This window comes from Portunus trituberculatus, chromosome 24 (assembly GCF_017591435.1).
Source record: "Portunus trituberculatus isolate SZX2019 chromosome 24, ASM1759143v1, whole genome shotgun sequence".
In the NCBI taxonomy this organism is placed as follows: Eukaryota; Metazoa; Arthropoda; class Malacostraca; order Decapoda; family Portunidae; genus Portunus; species Portunus trituberculatus.
Window position 1 is genome coordinate 690741 of NC_059278.1, and position 14123 is coordinate 704863.

At 40.8% G+C, this 14123-nt stretch overlaps 1 protein-coding gene across 2 annotated transcripts; it reads right to left on the reverse strand.

Annotated features, from left to right (window-relative positions):
* Positions 1-1910: 1910 nt before the first annotated feature.
* On the reverse strand, positions 1911-13931 carry LOC123508437 (aminopeptidase N-like). 2 transcript variants are annotated; one of them, XM_045262176.1, is made up of 18 exons: positions 13795-13931; positions 10939-11248; positions 10521-10853; positions 10058-10272; positions 9284-9439; positions 8831-8964; positions 8541-8721; positions 8055-8238; positions 7821-7977; positions 7520-7601; positions 7125-7308; positions 6682-7018; positions 6459-6601; positions 6141-6328; positions 4941-5111; positions 4067-4210; positions 3603-3684; positions 1911-3392 (listed from the first exon to the last, which is right to left on the reverse strand). In XM_045262176.1, the coding sequence occupies exons 2-18, from the start codon at positions 11140-11142 to the stop codon at positions 3231-3233; spliced, it is 3057 nt and encodes a 1018-aa protein (XP_045118111.1). In that variant the 5' UTR covers positions 11143-11248; positions 13795-13931; the 3' UTR covers positions 1911-3230. The 2 variants fall into 2 exon arrangements, with proteins under 2 accessions (XP_045118111.1, XP_045118112.1); XM_045262177.1 differs by lacking the exon at positions 13795-13931 and adding an exon at positions 12521-12613.
* Positions 13932-14123: the final 192 nt, after the last annotated feature.

Below are 14123 nucleotides of genomic sequence, written 5' to 3' on the forward strand. Positions count from 1 at the left end.
TGAAACTGTTTTTACCTCATTAATACTATACAAAGTAAAACATTCAATCACACCATACAAAGATTTAACACTGACATGTCATACATACTCATACAGCCATTATGCCCACTCATACACCACTGTAAGTCACATCTTGCACCATAGCCAGCCATGCATCAAGTTACTCCACTTAATACGATACACCACAATGGAAACTTACTATCGCCCGGTCCATGCCTTCAGATACCAAAACTGGTGTGGTTGTCAGCTTCAAATTGATTTGTATTGCTGGTTTATTAAAATGGACAATAGGATAGCGTCGTTGTTGTAATTCTGATACGAAACAAATAACAGGTTTATGATATTAAGTTTCACCTCAGTTGTTAATAATTTCCTCAACTCCAACACGCAAAAAAAAAGAGAGAGAGAGAGAGAGAGAGAGAGAGAGAGAGAGAGAGAGAGAGAGAGAGAGAGAGAGAGAGAGAGAGAGAGAGAGAGAGAGAGAGAGAGAGAGAGAGAGAGAGAGAGAGAGAGAGAGAGAGAGAGAGAGAGAGAGAGAGAGAGAGAGAGAGAGAGAGAAAACACGTGCTAACTTCTCGTCCCAAAGTATCAAGCTGAAAATTTGAATGTCATCTCGAGAGCCACTTAAAACTCAACTCCCCTGCGCTTGACATCCCTGCCTGCATGTGAAGCGAAGGGCGCAGGTAGTCACACAGCGGCCTTCACAACACAAAGACCTTTTAAATACACGAGTTGTCTATTTTTCTTTCAGTTATTAATGCTCTGAAGTGAATCTATAATCATATCAACTTGAGGAGTAGATGTAGTTGGAAGTGCCCCGTGAAGCTGTACTGTGCTCTGCTTGTCAAGTTTAGGATTATTTTGGGTTTTTATTTATTTGTTAATGATTGAAGTTTTTTATTTATCTATTTATTTTTTTGCTTTGTCTCACTGTCCTCTTCTGATCTCACTGTATTTTACACACACACACACACACACACACACCGCAATGTAGTGGTTAGCACGCTCGACTCAAAATCGAGTGGGCCCGGGTTCGAGTCCTGGGGGCGGTGAGGCAGAGGGGCAAGCCTCTTAATGTATAGCCCCTGTTCACCTAGCAGTAAATAGGTACGGGATATAACTCGAGGGGTTGTGGCCTCACTCTCCCGGTGTGTGGAGTGTGTGTTGTGGTCTCAGTCCTAACCGAAGATCGGTCTATGAGCTCTGAGTTCGCTCCGTAATGGGGAAGACTAGCTTGGTGACCAGCAGACGACCGTGGTGAATCACACACACACACACACACACACACACACACACACACACACACACACACACACACACACACACCATGCACACTGACAGAGGTGAGATAAATCACTGCAGTCCAATTTCCATACTTTCAGCATTTAACAAATTTTTTGAGAAAATATATCCACCGGACTTATTAATTACTTTGATATTAAGACACCCTCCTAACAGAGAACCAGCACAGCTTCAGGGCTCATCGATCCACTGAGTCCGCGATACTTGAATTTGTGAATAAAATGTACCTAAATTTAGAAGAAAAAATATTTGCCGTTGGGGTATTTATAGACCTATCTGAAGGGTTCTACTTCATAAACTAGAACATTTAGGAATTAGAGGTATAACACTAAAATTATTTCACAGCTATTCAAGATGCAGAAAACAAGCTGTCTGTTGTAACGAACCTTGTTCTTCTTTCAAGACTATAAGTAAAGGTGTACCTGAAGGGTCTGTTTTAAGTCCAATACTATATATATATATATATATATATATATATATATATATATATATATATATATATATATATATATATATATATATATATATATATATATATATATATATATATATATATATATATATATATATATATATATATATATATATATCAATGATGTTATTGCCGCTAATACTATATGTGAAATTAAAATGCATGCTGATGATACCACACTTCTACTTAAAAATAGAAATATAGGCACATTGCATTCAAACTTAATTTTAGCGTTAAACAGCATTAAATTATGGATTAAAGGTAATCAACTAAACATCAACATTTCAAAAAAACTGATTATGTATTTTTTCAAGACAGATCTGTAATAAAATGATAAATCCTGTTTTACTAGATGGTCAAGTAATTCAACAAGTTACTCACACTAAATTTCTTGTGTCACGAGAGATGAAAACTTGAATTGGAAGCATCGCATTGATGAAACTTGTTTGAAAGTCTCAAAAATTACTGGAATTTTGTATAGAATCCGCAGTAACCTAACAACAGAATCTATGATCAGCATATTTCATACACTTTGTTACCCACAACTAATATGTTGTATTTCAATATGGACCAGTACGTGGCCATCTTTCCTGAACAGACTAGTCACGGCCCACAAGAAGGTTTTAAGACGCATATCTTTTCTAAAAAAATAATAATAACAAATAATTAAATAAATAATTCATATTACTCACCATGTATTTTCTGAGGCAAAATTTATGAACATTTCTTTAGTTCAGAAATGTTCATAAATATCTTATGTTATTGCTAGTTTTAAAAAAATTCACACACAACACGATATTCAAGTTAACAGATAATGTTATAAACTCTAGAAATAATACTAGTAATTTAATGTGTGCAGTATTCTGAACCACATTATTTTAAAAACAGCATCTTTAATTCTAGGTGACAACTTTTAATAGCCTTCCTAGTGGTAAAAAGTTCTCCTTACAAGTGTTATTTTCCATATATACAAGAAAGCAATGAATGTCTATCGCGCCTCAGCAAAATTTGTGATTTGTAACTGTTTGTATATATATTTATTATGTTTTCTTACGATTATGTTCATTTTTCCAGTACTTATTGCATCCGTGTACATCTTTGTTATATATGCTTGCAATCCATATTTTTGTTCTTATTGTATTTGTTGCTTCCTTCACACAAACTAACATTACAGCTTTTTTTTTTATTAATTAGGCGTACACTGATTGTATGCTACTAGATCTTCGTATCAATTGAAAATAGAATATCGGTGAAGGTGCTACGGCTCGACGGACTGTGGCTAATTATTATTTTTGATACGTTTTATATAATCATGTATTGGCACAGATACTAACAATAAAACACTACTTACTTACTTACTTATACACACACACACACACACACACACACACACACACACACACACACACACACACACACACACACACACACACACACACACACACACACACACCTCTTATCTTAACCTGACGTAAAACCCTCGTGAATGCAGCCAGTCGCAGATCACGTCGTAGTTCTTCTCCATCCAAGCCACATTCCTTGCGACGATGTCCAGCGCGACCTTCGAGGCGGCCACTACTCGCGGGTTGTCCCTGTGGCTCTCCCTGAATACTCTCAGCTAGAGGAGGAGAAGGAGGAGGAGGAGGAGGAGGATAGGGAAGAGGAAGAGGAGGAATAGGAGGAAGAGGAGGAGAGATAAGTAGTAAATGATGATGAGATATGGATTCAGTACAGACAAATAGGCAGACAATGCAAATAAGAGGAGATTGCCAAGTGTGATGCAGAGGTGAGTTATTTCAAGACCCAAAAAGCATAGCCAGATGTGTACCTTCTCCATGTCTTGCTGTGAGGTGAGGGTCTCGGCAGCCGCCACCACCAGCTGCTCTGCCGCCGCACCGCTGTCTCCGTACCTTACAAAATAAATTGATTAATAGACAAATGGAAAAAAAATAATAGGAAAAAATAAATGATAATACAAGTTCAGTTTATATACATTCCGTTCAATGATATTACCACTGAACACTTTCTTCTGTGGATTGCGCACATAAGAGAAAACAAGAGGAAGAATTTTAAGGCAAACTACTGATCATTACTGACATGAAAGCAGCGCGTCTTATAGTTAGTAAATATAACATGTGGTTGTGGTTCAAAGTGTTGCAACTGTTCCTTATGAGTGCTGGAATGAAGGACTGCATGTGTTTGATAATTTATTTCTGTGCCATCCTGCTCTGTGCTGTGTTCAAGTGGTGGTGTGCTTTGTCGCAGTACAGTGATGCATGACAAGTCACTCACAAAGAGACCAGGGCTGACCAGCGGCGTGTAAGGAAGTTCCAGGCCAAGGGTTTCCCTCCAGAGCTCGACGCCACAGAATAAAACATCTGGAGAGTATTTTGTGTCCGCAGCTTAGTTTCCGAAGTCAAGGCCAGGTCCAGATACCTAGCAAGGGAAGAACAGAGACTATGGAAAACAATTAAGATGATGTAAACAAAATCTGTCTATGTACGCAAGGACATAAGAACAAAAGAAAATGAGAAACCTGCATAAGGCAATCAGGCCCACACGAAGCAGTCTATCTTTCCTATCCGTATATCTGTCTAATCTTTTAAGCTCCCTATTGTCTTGGCACAAACAACCTGGTTACTGAGTCCGTTACATTCATCAGCCACTCTGAGAACAAGTTCCTTATCATCTCTTTTTTAAATCCGAATTTTTCAAGCTTGAACCTATTACTTATGGTTCTATCCTGGCTACTAATCCTAAGAACTTTGGAGGAGGAGGTGAAGAGAAACATAGGTGTAGGGAGCGGAGTTTATTCCCGACTAGTTTCGCTGATACTTCTTCAGAGGAATTCATAATCAGAGAAGCATAAGCGAAACTAGTCGGGAATACGCTCACCCCCCTAAACCTTTGCTTCTCTTCACCTCCTCCTCCAATTTGTCTGAATATCTGAACCTAAGAGCTTTGTTTACGTCCCCCCAAGTTATAACCCATATACTACTTAAAAAGACTTATGGCTACACAGTTATCCGTTCATCATTTATTTTCAAGTGTTGCTCCCTTGTGCTCCGATGCCTTTAAAGAAATTAGAGACAAAGCCGCACGAATATTAATGAAACTACAACTAATAATTGTAACAGTGTTGTGAAAGTTATCGTGCAGTACTCACCCATTCTCCGCCCAGGTGTCGCGGCTGCAGCTGAGGGCGGCCACGAGCTGCTCCTTGTGGTGTGTGTCATTAGAGAGGAAGTACTGCTGCCACGCGAAGTCCCACTCGGCCTCTCCTCCGTGGGCGATGGCGGTGCAGTACACGGTGCCCCATAAGTCCCTGGGAACTACCCTGAAGACCACGAGGCAACAGTAGCATCTTAATACTGACGCTTAAGTGTAAAATAAATAAAATCGAGTTATATTGTAGCTCTACGAGAACACTCAGAACGTGATTACAGCCTTCACACAACTGAAATGAGAGAAAGTGAAGGATGAATAGATAGGTAAACTGTTTTATGATACTATGCTGTGTTTTCTTACCACTTCCGTTGTTGTTCTGTCCTGAATGTCATGAGGCGAATATTTCCTGATCTGCTGTGAACGTCCAGTAATTCATGGCTTTGGAATAAAGTATTTAGCTATGTGTCCTCACGATCTACATGTTGATCTGAATCTGATGAGTATAGTGCCCTGTATCCTCAGATGTTCCAGGTGTTCAGGTGACTCCTGTGCTGTCTTGTCACGGATTTCGGACTTGCTTATCATGAACTGTCATTTTACACCTGAATGTTTAATGATTTTTTCTTCACCATTGGCATTATTAGTAGAGGAGTTATGGAGGACACACGCACGCACGCATGGACGCACGCACGCACGTACATACCCAACAAGATAAATGAAAATAATAGACAGAAGAACTAATAAGATGAAATAGAGTTAATTATCGTTTCATCAGTTTAATTTCCTGTGGTTCTGTTCCTTATGGGTGTTGTGTCAGTCTGACCTTATGAAGGTTGATCAGCAAGGAAGTCTTTGTACGTTAATGACGACGATTAACTAGGAAGAAATCATAAAGTGGTGCGTGACAAGCTCATCTGTGGCTAAGATTCCTTCACTACCACTGCAGCATACAGGCAAATTATAGCATGTCTACACTCAGCGAAGTACACTGTGTGAGCATATCGAGTACATAATAGGAACCGACCGGTGTAGATCAGATATTACAAAAGGAATTCATGGTGGTGGTGGAGAGGGAGCGTTGATGTGTTGTGATCACCCACAGAGTCATTAATGAAGCGGTTTGTCCTGCTGCTTTGGGAAAGAGATTCAGCCCTCAGTTTATAAGACGATTTTAACGTGGGTTTTGTCTCACACGTACTTGATGTTTTCCGGCGTGAGCATCCACTGGGCGTAGAGGCTGGCGGCGAGGTGGACGCAGCTCGGGAGGCTATAGTGACACGCCCACTTGACAGCCTGGGAGTGTTTCTGCTGAATGGTCTGCACCTCAGTTATCTTCTCAAAGCCCACTAAATCCCAGAGAGGAACGAGTAATGACCACATGTATTTCTGTTGAGAGGAAAACGTAAATTAGATTCACAAACTATTTGAGGAAGTCAATTCCTCTTGTGAAATGCATCATCATTGATACATATAGGTCATTATCACTCACCTTGTGAAGTCTGCACCACATCCTCACCTTAAAGCCTTCGTGAGCTGGAGTGGTCTCAAGAATTTGCTTCATGTGTTCCATGTTGCGTTGGAAAACTCGCCACGGCAATGTCTCGTTCTCGTTCTTCATATATTCCACCAAACTCAGAGCGATCTTATAGGAGACCTTTCCTGTAGTGAAATAAACGAGATTTGAGATAAAAATCGTAAATTCTAATTAAAGGCATCAAGTTTCTCTAAGTTCATCTTACCAGATGACGCCAAGTTCAAGATATCGTCGATCATCTGAACTCTGTTGTTGACGTGAATAAGCTGGTGGTCGGTGAGCAGTTGCTGGATGAGCAGGTTCCAGTTGTGGTCGTCGTAGTTGACTCTGTAGTAGCCTGTCTGCTGCAGGTTGAAGATAACCCACTGGTCCTTGGGCGGCAGGTTGTGCACCGGTGTTTGCGTCTCCGTGTCCTTGAGCCACACCTTGACGCGGGTGTCGCTGAAGTCAGGCAAGTCCTGGGTGGTGTAGGTGAGCGGCACCCACCACGTGCTGAAGTGATCAATGGGAAGGCTGTCGTCTTGTAGCCATAAATATTTTTCCTGTAACAAAGAAAGAGAGTTTGTTGTTAAGGATGAATACAGAAAGTGTAACTAATGAGCCGCTTGTCTCAGAGTGACGTGACACACTCCGTCAGGAGCCACTCACCTGGTAAGCTGTGGCGGATATTCCTGACGGGCTTCTCGTCACCGTCACGAGAGGATAACCTGTCTCATGTATCCAGGTGTCCAGGATGGTCTTGACGGAGAGATCCTGCGGCAGCGTATAGGCCTCGTGTGCTGCCTTCGTTAGGTGGCGGAAAAGATCGTCCTGAACTACACTCCCATACTGACTGTAAGCACAAAGAAAGTAGATGTAGAAATGCAGTCATAATTACTTCACTGTTTAATATGAAATTTTTCTGCTGGAAATTTTATCTATATATACATTATGAGTCAGCCTTCTTTATTTCTCGTCTAGATTTTTTATGAAACAGTTTCCAAAAGAAGAACTCATACAAATGACAAACGAGAATATTACAGATAAAGTTACAAGTTACCCACTGTTCATGAAGGAAGGTCACCATACCCTTCCTGAAGGCGTGATGGGAAAGGACGTGAGCCATCATGCGCAGCAGGAGCGAGGCTGTGGTGAGACGCAGTGTTATGACAGCCATGCAAGTATTATTGTCTAGACTTTTTCAGCTATAATTGTTAATTTCAGTATTGCCTGAGGTTGTACAACACAGCAGAATAAAAGAGAACCAGCATATTTTTCTTGACATGCTTCATTTTGTATACGCTTAATTCTGATGGTTCAAAATGTGTCACGCAGAGGAATTCCTACTCAAGCACATGGACTCACATTTAAAGTAAGAGAATACGTTGAAATATGTATCTTGGCTGAACACGTCTATCTGCTGGTTGAAGACAGGAACCGCGGTAACCTTGTCGTCTTCAGGGAACAGCTCATGAACGGCGGAGCGTGCCTGCTCAATCACACTCTGGCTCACCATCGCCGTCTAAGAACAATTACAAATAAATTTCGTGAATTCTTATATAGAAATACGATATTGAGTATCACCATTCCTCGTACTACCTCTTGCATTGCAAAGTCGGACATGTAGCTGCTGATGCCCTCACTCAGCCACAGATCGCTCCACCAGCGCGGCGTCACCAAGTTTCCAAACCACTGATGGGCCAATTCATGAGCTTGAACCCACGTCACCCTCGCGAAGTCCATCTCATCGTCCTCCAGCGGGTCATAGAGCATGAAGTGCTCACTGTAAAAGAGAGCACGTTAGATGAAACAAGTAATGGGAGATACTAATGCACCAGATGAAACATTTATTATTTTCTGTGAGTGTTGGATTTTATTAATCACCATTCAGAGGTACGAGTACAGAAGAAAAGTAAAAAAAAAAAAAAAAAAAATTTTTTTTTTTTTTTTTTTTTTTTGACACTCAAAACATATGTTGTATCTGAAGTAAACTAAAGGTGTCTGATCATGAATATTTCCTCCTCAACACCATTCTACCGGCGCCTGCTCCACGCTAGACACTGCAGCAACACCACCATTTCTTACTCGTACACAATGATGGCCCCCCAACCCTCAAAGGCGAGACCTTCTTTCCCGGGAACAACAATGATGTCCAGCTTGGGCAGTGAGTATGAGGTGTTTGTATAGGTCTCCATAAAGTCCATGAGAACAGGCACGAATTGGTGAAGGAAAGACATCCTATCAAGCGCCTCCTGCCTGGCCCACACTGGAGGAGACATGACAGGAAATTAGGTCACTACTTGTTTGTTTATAACTCAGAATGGCTGCCAGGTATTATATAGAACAAGCATATTGGCCATCAGACTTCGTCTTACCTCTGATTGGAAGGTCTTGGCGGTGTGCAGTGACGTTGATGTGTGGAAGGGACATGACGACAAGGATCAAGAGGTAGGTGGACATCGGAGGCGTCGTCTGGAATCTGTCCCACACCCAACCCTCCTGGTCCTCTCTGAAAACCGTCGCTAGTTAACTCAGTAACTAAAAATATTTTAAGACTTCTGTCCTTTACTGACGTGTGGCATAACATCTATAAATCAGTGATTGGTCACACCACAGTTATCATGTTTAACGGACATTTTATACCCTTCTGTGTGGTTCAGATCACTGGGCTCACATAGGCATTGAAGGCACCGGTGAGGTAAAGCAAATGTTAGACCACCCATAAGAGTGAAACTGTGTTATGTCAGCTGTACATACTGGACAAGACACAAGAATGAAGACTGAACACAAAACAGGAGTTTCCTTAAATGACGTCTCACTCATCTCACATGGACGTGGTGGTGAGCAAGGGCATGTTGGACACAGCTGTCATGTTGACCTGGCGCGCCACGTGCACCTCGAACGTGGCCTTGAACTGTGGCTCGTCGAAGCACGGGAAGGCAATCCTGGCGTCGGCTGGCTGGCTAAGAGTGCTCACCATGTGTCTGCAGATGAAAATCAGACTATAGTCACCTTTCTTTAAATCTAACCAGGAAACAAACAGCAGAGTATAAAACGAGTCTTGGAATTCTCATATATATATATATATATATATATATATATATATATATATATATATATATATATATATATATATATATATATATATATATATATATATATATATATATATATATATATATATATATATATATATATATATATATATATATATATATATATATATATATATATATATATATATATATATATATATATATATATATATATATATATATATATATATATATATATATATATATATATATATATATATATATATATATATATATATATATATATATATATATATATATATATATATATATATATATATATATATATATATATATATATATATATATATATATATATATATATATATATATATATATATATATATATATATATATATATATATATATATATATATATATATATATATATATATATATATATATATATATATATATATATATATATATATATATATATATATATATATATATATACCATCAACACCAACTCAGGATTCACGGTACATTCTGCAGCAGTCCACTTACTTGTCAGTGCCGTCCACATCTGTATAGCGATGGCCGTAAAACCCTCCCATGTAGAACGCAAGGGTTCCTTCGTAGGGGATGGTGTACCGCACCCTCCTTCCCGCCTCGAGCACTCCATCGAGGTGGGCCGTAAAAATCTCAACGTCCAAGTCATCGACAAAATGAGTGATTTGTGGGACGGAGGCTGTTTCTTCATCACCTTCCGCTGCTTGAAGCTGTGGCAGGGAGATAAGGTTGTTGTTGACAGAATCAAACACACACACACACACACACACACACACACACACACACACACACACACACACACACACTACAATTATTACTTCATTCATTATACTTTTTACAATTCCATCTTTCCCACTAATGCCCCGCCCAGCTCTGCATCCTTTACAGCTCTACTCCAGCTACTCCACCAGTCAGCTGCCACACCCGCCGGCTGGTCTGCATAGCCATAGCACCTCACCTGAATACCGTGAGTGTGGATGTCCATTCCATATACGTGGAGGGTGATATTGGATGTCGCTTGGAGCACTTCAATATCGATCTGCACTGATCCGTGGACGCTGTAGTTCCCGTTGATAAAAGGCTGAACCCGAACACTGTAGTGGATGGGTCTGAGGCTGGCTGGCAGACGAAATTCCTTGTTCGAGCGTTGTGTTGTATCTCTAACGACAGCTTCTTTTCCTTCTCCTCCTCCATCGTTGCCTCCTATACTCACAGTGTTAGCAGCTGCAGTTAAGTCATTACGATGCGAGTGCATTTGTGTCTTATGTTTATACAAGGCAGGATACATAAGCTGAAAAAGAAGTGTTATGAGAAAACAATTTGTATTAATGACAATAACATTAATAAATACGAAATGCACGTTTTAAGTCACCCACCACGTGCTCGGGGAGCCAGACGGCCGTTGTGGAGCGCGGCGAAGTGCCCCGGGAGAAGAAGGACAAAGCAGATGACGAAGAGGACAGGGAGGGAGAGACGGGCACGGAGACGGCATTGCCAGCCGTCAGGAGAACCACAGCAGACGCCAAGCGAAGCAGTGGCTGGCAGGAAGCCCCTGGAGGATGTGCACTCCAACGCAGCATGGCGGGAGACTTTTATTAAGCCAATACTGAGAAACTCCTTGTTCTCTCACCACGATTATTTTTAATGTCAAAGTGATGATTAGCCGGATCCTGAAGAGTGTTTCTCCTGTTGATAATGTAGAAATCTTAGATCACGTCATTAATGTTTTGTACAGTAGTGGTTACAGTAAAGGTTCATTGCTCTCAACTATTCATGACGTTTTTTTTTCTTTTTTCTTTTTTTTTACGTTAAGGCCTATGGCGCCTGTAGGCATGCTTGAAGAGTTTATGGGAAGCGTTGTTAAGCTTCCGCCCATTAGTGGCGCAGGCAGTTTTATTTATAGTGGTACCCATATCCACCTTATCCACTACGCCAGCGCCTCCCGTGAAATCCCATGTAACCACGGATTTCACTATAATGGTTGATGATCCGGACTGTACTGGATTAACCTTAATTACTCTTTAATGTAACTTTACAATTCGAATACAGATCACAACACAAGGCAATCATGCTTTCCTATCATGCATGATACAATTTCAAAATTTCACAATACTGATAGATATACAAAAATGATATTCCCATTGTTTAACATATATACTCGTACACTGGCCATATCATGTACATGTTACACATAACACACAATTTCCTTCTTGAAATATTTTTTCCTACTGTGCACTCATGTATTTTACACTGACCATATCGTGCAGGTACGTGAATGTCACATAACACACAGTGTATTCTTGATATCCAGAACTCCTTACTTTTTTCAGTCATCCCTCCATTACTTCAAAGAAAATACTCTCTATAAATAGTTATATTACTCACAGGGGGCTATTAACTACTACCGCAGATTGCAAATCACTACTCTTAACCAACGTTAACGGGCTGAGGTCCTCGGTAAGGCAGCCTTCAATTGTATCCCGGAGGAACCCCTTCTTCTGCAAGGAAATCACTTAGTTTGCCTTTACTTGTATAGTGGTGATAATCGTATTAACAAGCACTTTGAGACAATAGGGAGTCCTTATATTTTGCAACACCATCATATAGGAGTGGAATGTGGCTACGAGATGGAAAACGACATGGGACAAGTACTCGTACTATCAGTCACTGTCACAAGCTTTAGCCTTTGTCTTCTTCACAGAATGCGCGTATACCGGAGAAAGCATGAACTGAAAGATTACACTCGCTTCACTTGCCCGGAAACAACACACGGAAACGACACGAGAGCTGCTCAGTGATGTCAATATGAGATGAAAAAATGAAAACTATTACTGATTAAATGCACACGATATTCACTGACATAGGTGGTGGGAGGGGCAGCTGTAACATGTGGCTCTTCAGGTCATTAGAGCTGTTGAGGTTGACGAAAGGGACGCAGGTAACACATTGCGAGCTCACCTGTCAGTCCGTCTTTCCCGAAGCTCTCCCGAAACATCGACTGAGCCATTCTTCTTTCTCATGCTGAAAGAAAGTAGCTTCACGTGCTCCTCCTCCTCTCCCTTCTACTCCTACTCCTCCTTTTTTTCTTCCTCCTCGTCGTCTTGCTCCTCCTCCTCCTCCTCCTCCTCCTACTACTACTACTACTACTACTACTACTACTACTACTACTATTTCTACTACTATTTCTTTCCTCTGTTTGTGGTAGTGGTGAGGGTGACTAGCGAGTGACTTGAGTAGTGTGGCAGCTTGACAGATGAATAGGGCATCTTTTAGCACTATAAACGGTGGTGGAAGCCAGAGTGTGGTAGCCTTCACGTCATGGTCGGCCTTGCGCTCCAAAACACCCACAAGCTCGCACGTCAATGGGCTCAGCGTGGTGTGTGTTGTGGGTTAGTGCAGTTTGCAGCTCCCCGTCACACTGCTCTCCTACTTATAACGTTATAACACACTATGCGTTACCTACTTGTCACTCTCTTCAACTGTTCTTTAAATGTTTGTGATAATATCAACTTATAATAAATACAATAGAGATACCACCAACATCAACACCATTTCTACTACCACCACCACCTCCACCACCACCACTACCAACAACAACAATAACAACAATGAAAACAATAACAACTGCTACAAGAGCGTTGAGGTGTCTGGTCTAGTGTAGAAGAGGTCAAGTGAGAGCTGCGTTGTATAGTGCTCAGGGCGTGTGTGTGTGTGTGTGTGTGTGTGTGTGTGTGTGTGTGTGTGTGTGTGTGTGTGTGTGTGTGTGTGTGTGCGTATCGTCTATAACTCTTCTTTGTCTTGACACCTTACTTAATTATAAAACGTTTCATCTATTGCCTCTTTGACTGCCTTCCTTCCTATGACTCACAACTATCAGGCTTCTGACTATAAATTACAGCGTTTTCAATTCTTTTTTTTTTTTTTTTTTACATATGCCTAGTCACCTCCTCATAATCTTCATAATTTCATCTATAACACTCCACTTTAATGCCTCAAAACCTTTATACTTCTACATCTCACTCGGCAGCTTAAGTCTCAATAGGTGCAATGTCTTCAGTTCATTCTTCAGTATTATATCTACATTTCATAGTATCGTATTCCACGCCGGCACTTCACAAAATGTCGGAGTCTTTACCTCTCACAGTCTACACGTGGAAGGTCTTCACAAACGCGACACAAGGGACACAGGTAAAGGGAGGAGTGGCACATGGTCTAACGGAGACAGAACTGACCTCGATTTTAAGATGAAGAATAGGTGAAAATCCTCCCACACCCCGGCAACAAGACCACAACCAAGGAGTGCACAGGGCAGTAGGAGGGCTTGCTCTTGGCGACCCTCCGTTAATGAAGAGTTCAACAAGTCTGAGAGGCTAGTGGTTTCCTGCATAGTTTTCCCGGAAGCTGAAAATGTGTCATCAAAGGGCGCACTATAAAAAGAACACTGAAAACACGTACTAACACACACACACACACACACACACACACACACACACACACACACACACACACACACACACACACACTTTCTTCTTTATTGGAAGATAAATATTGATCAGAGAGA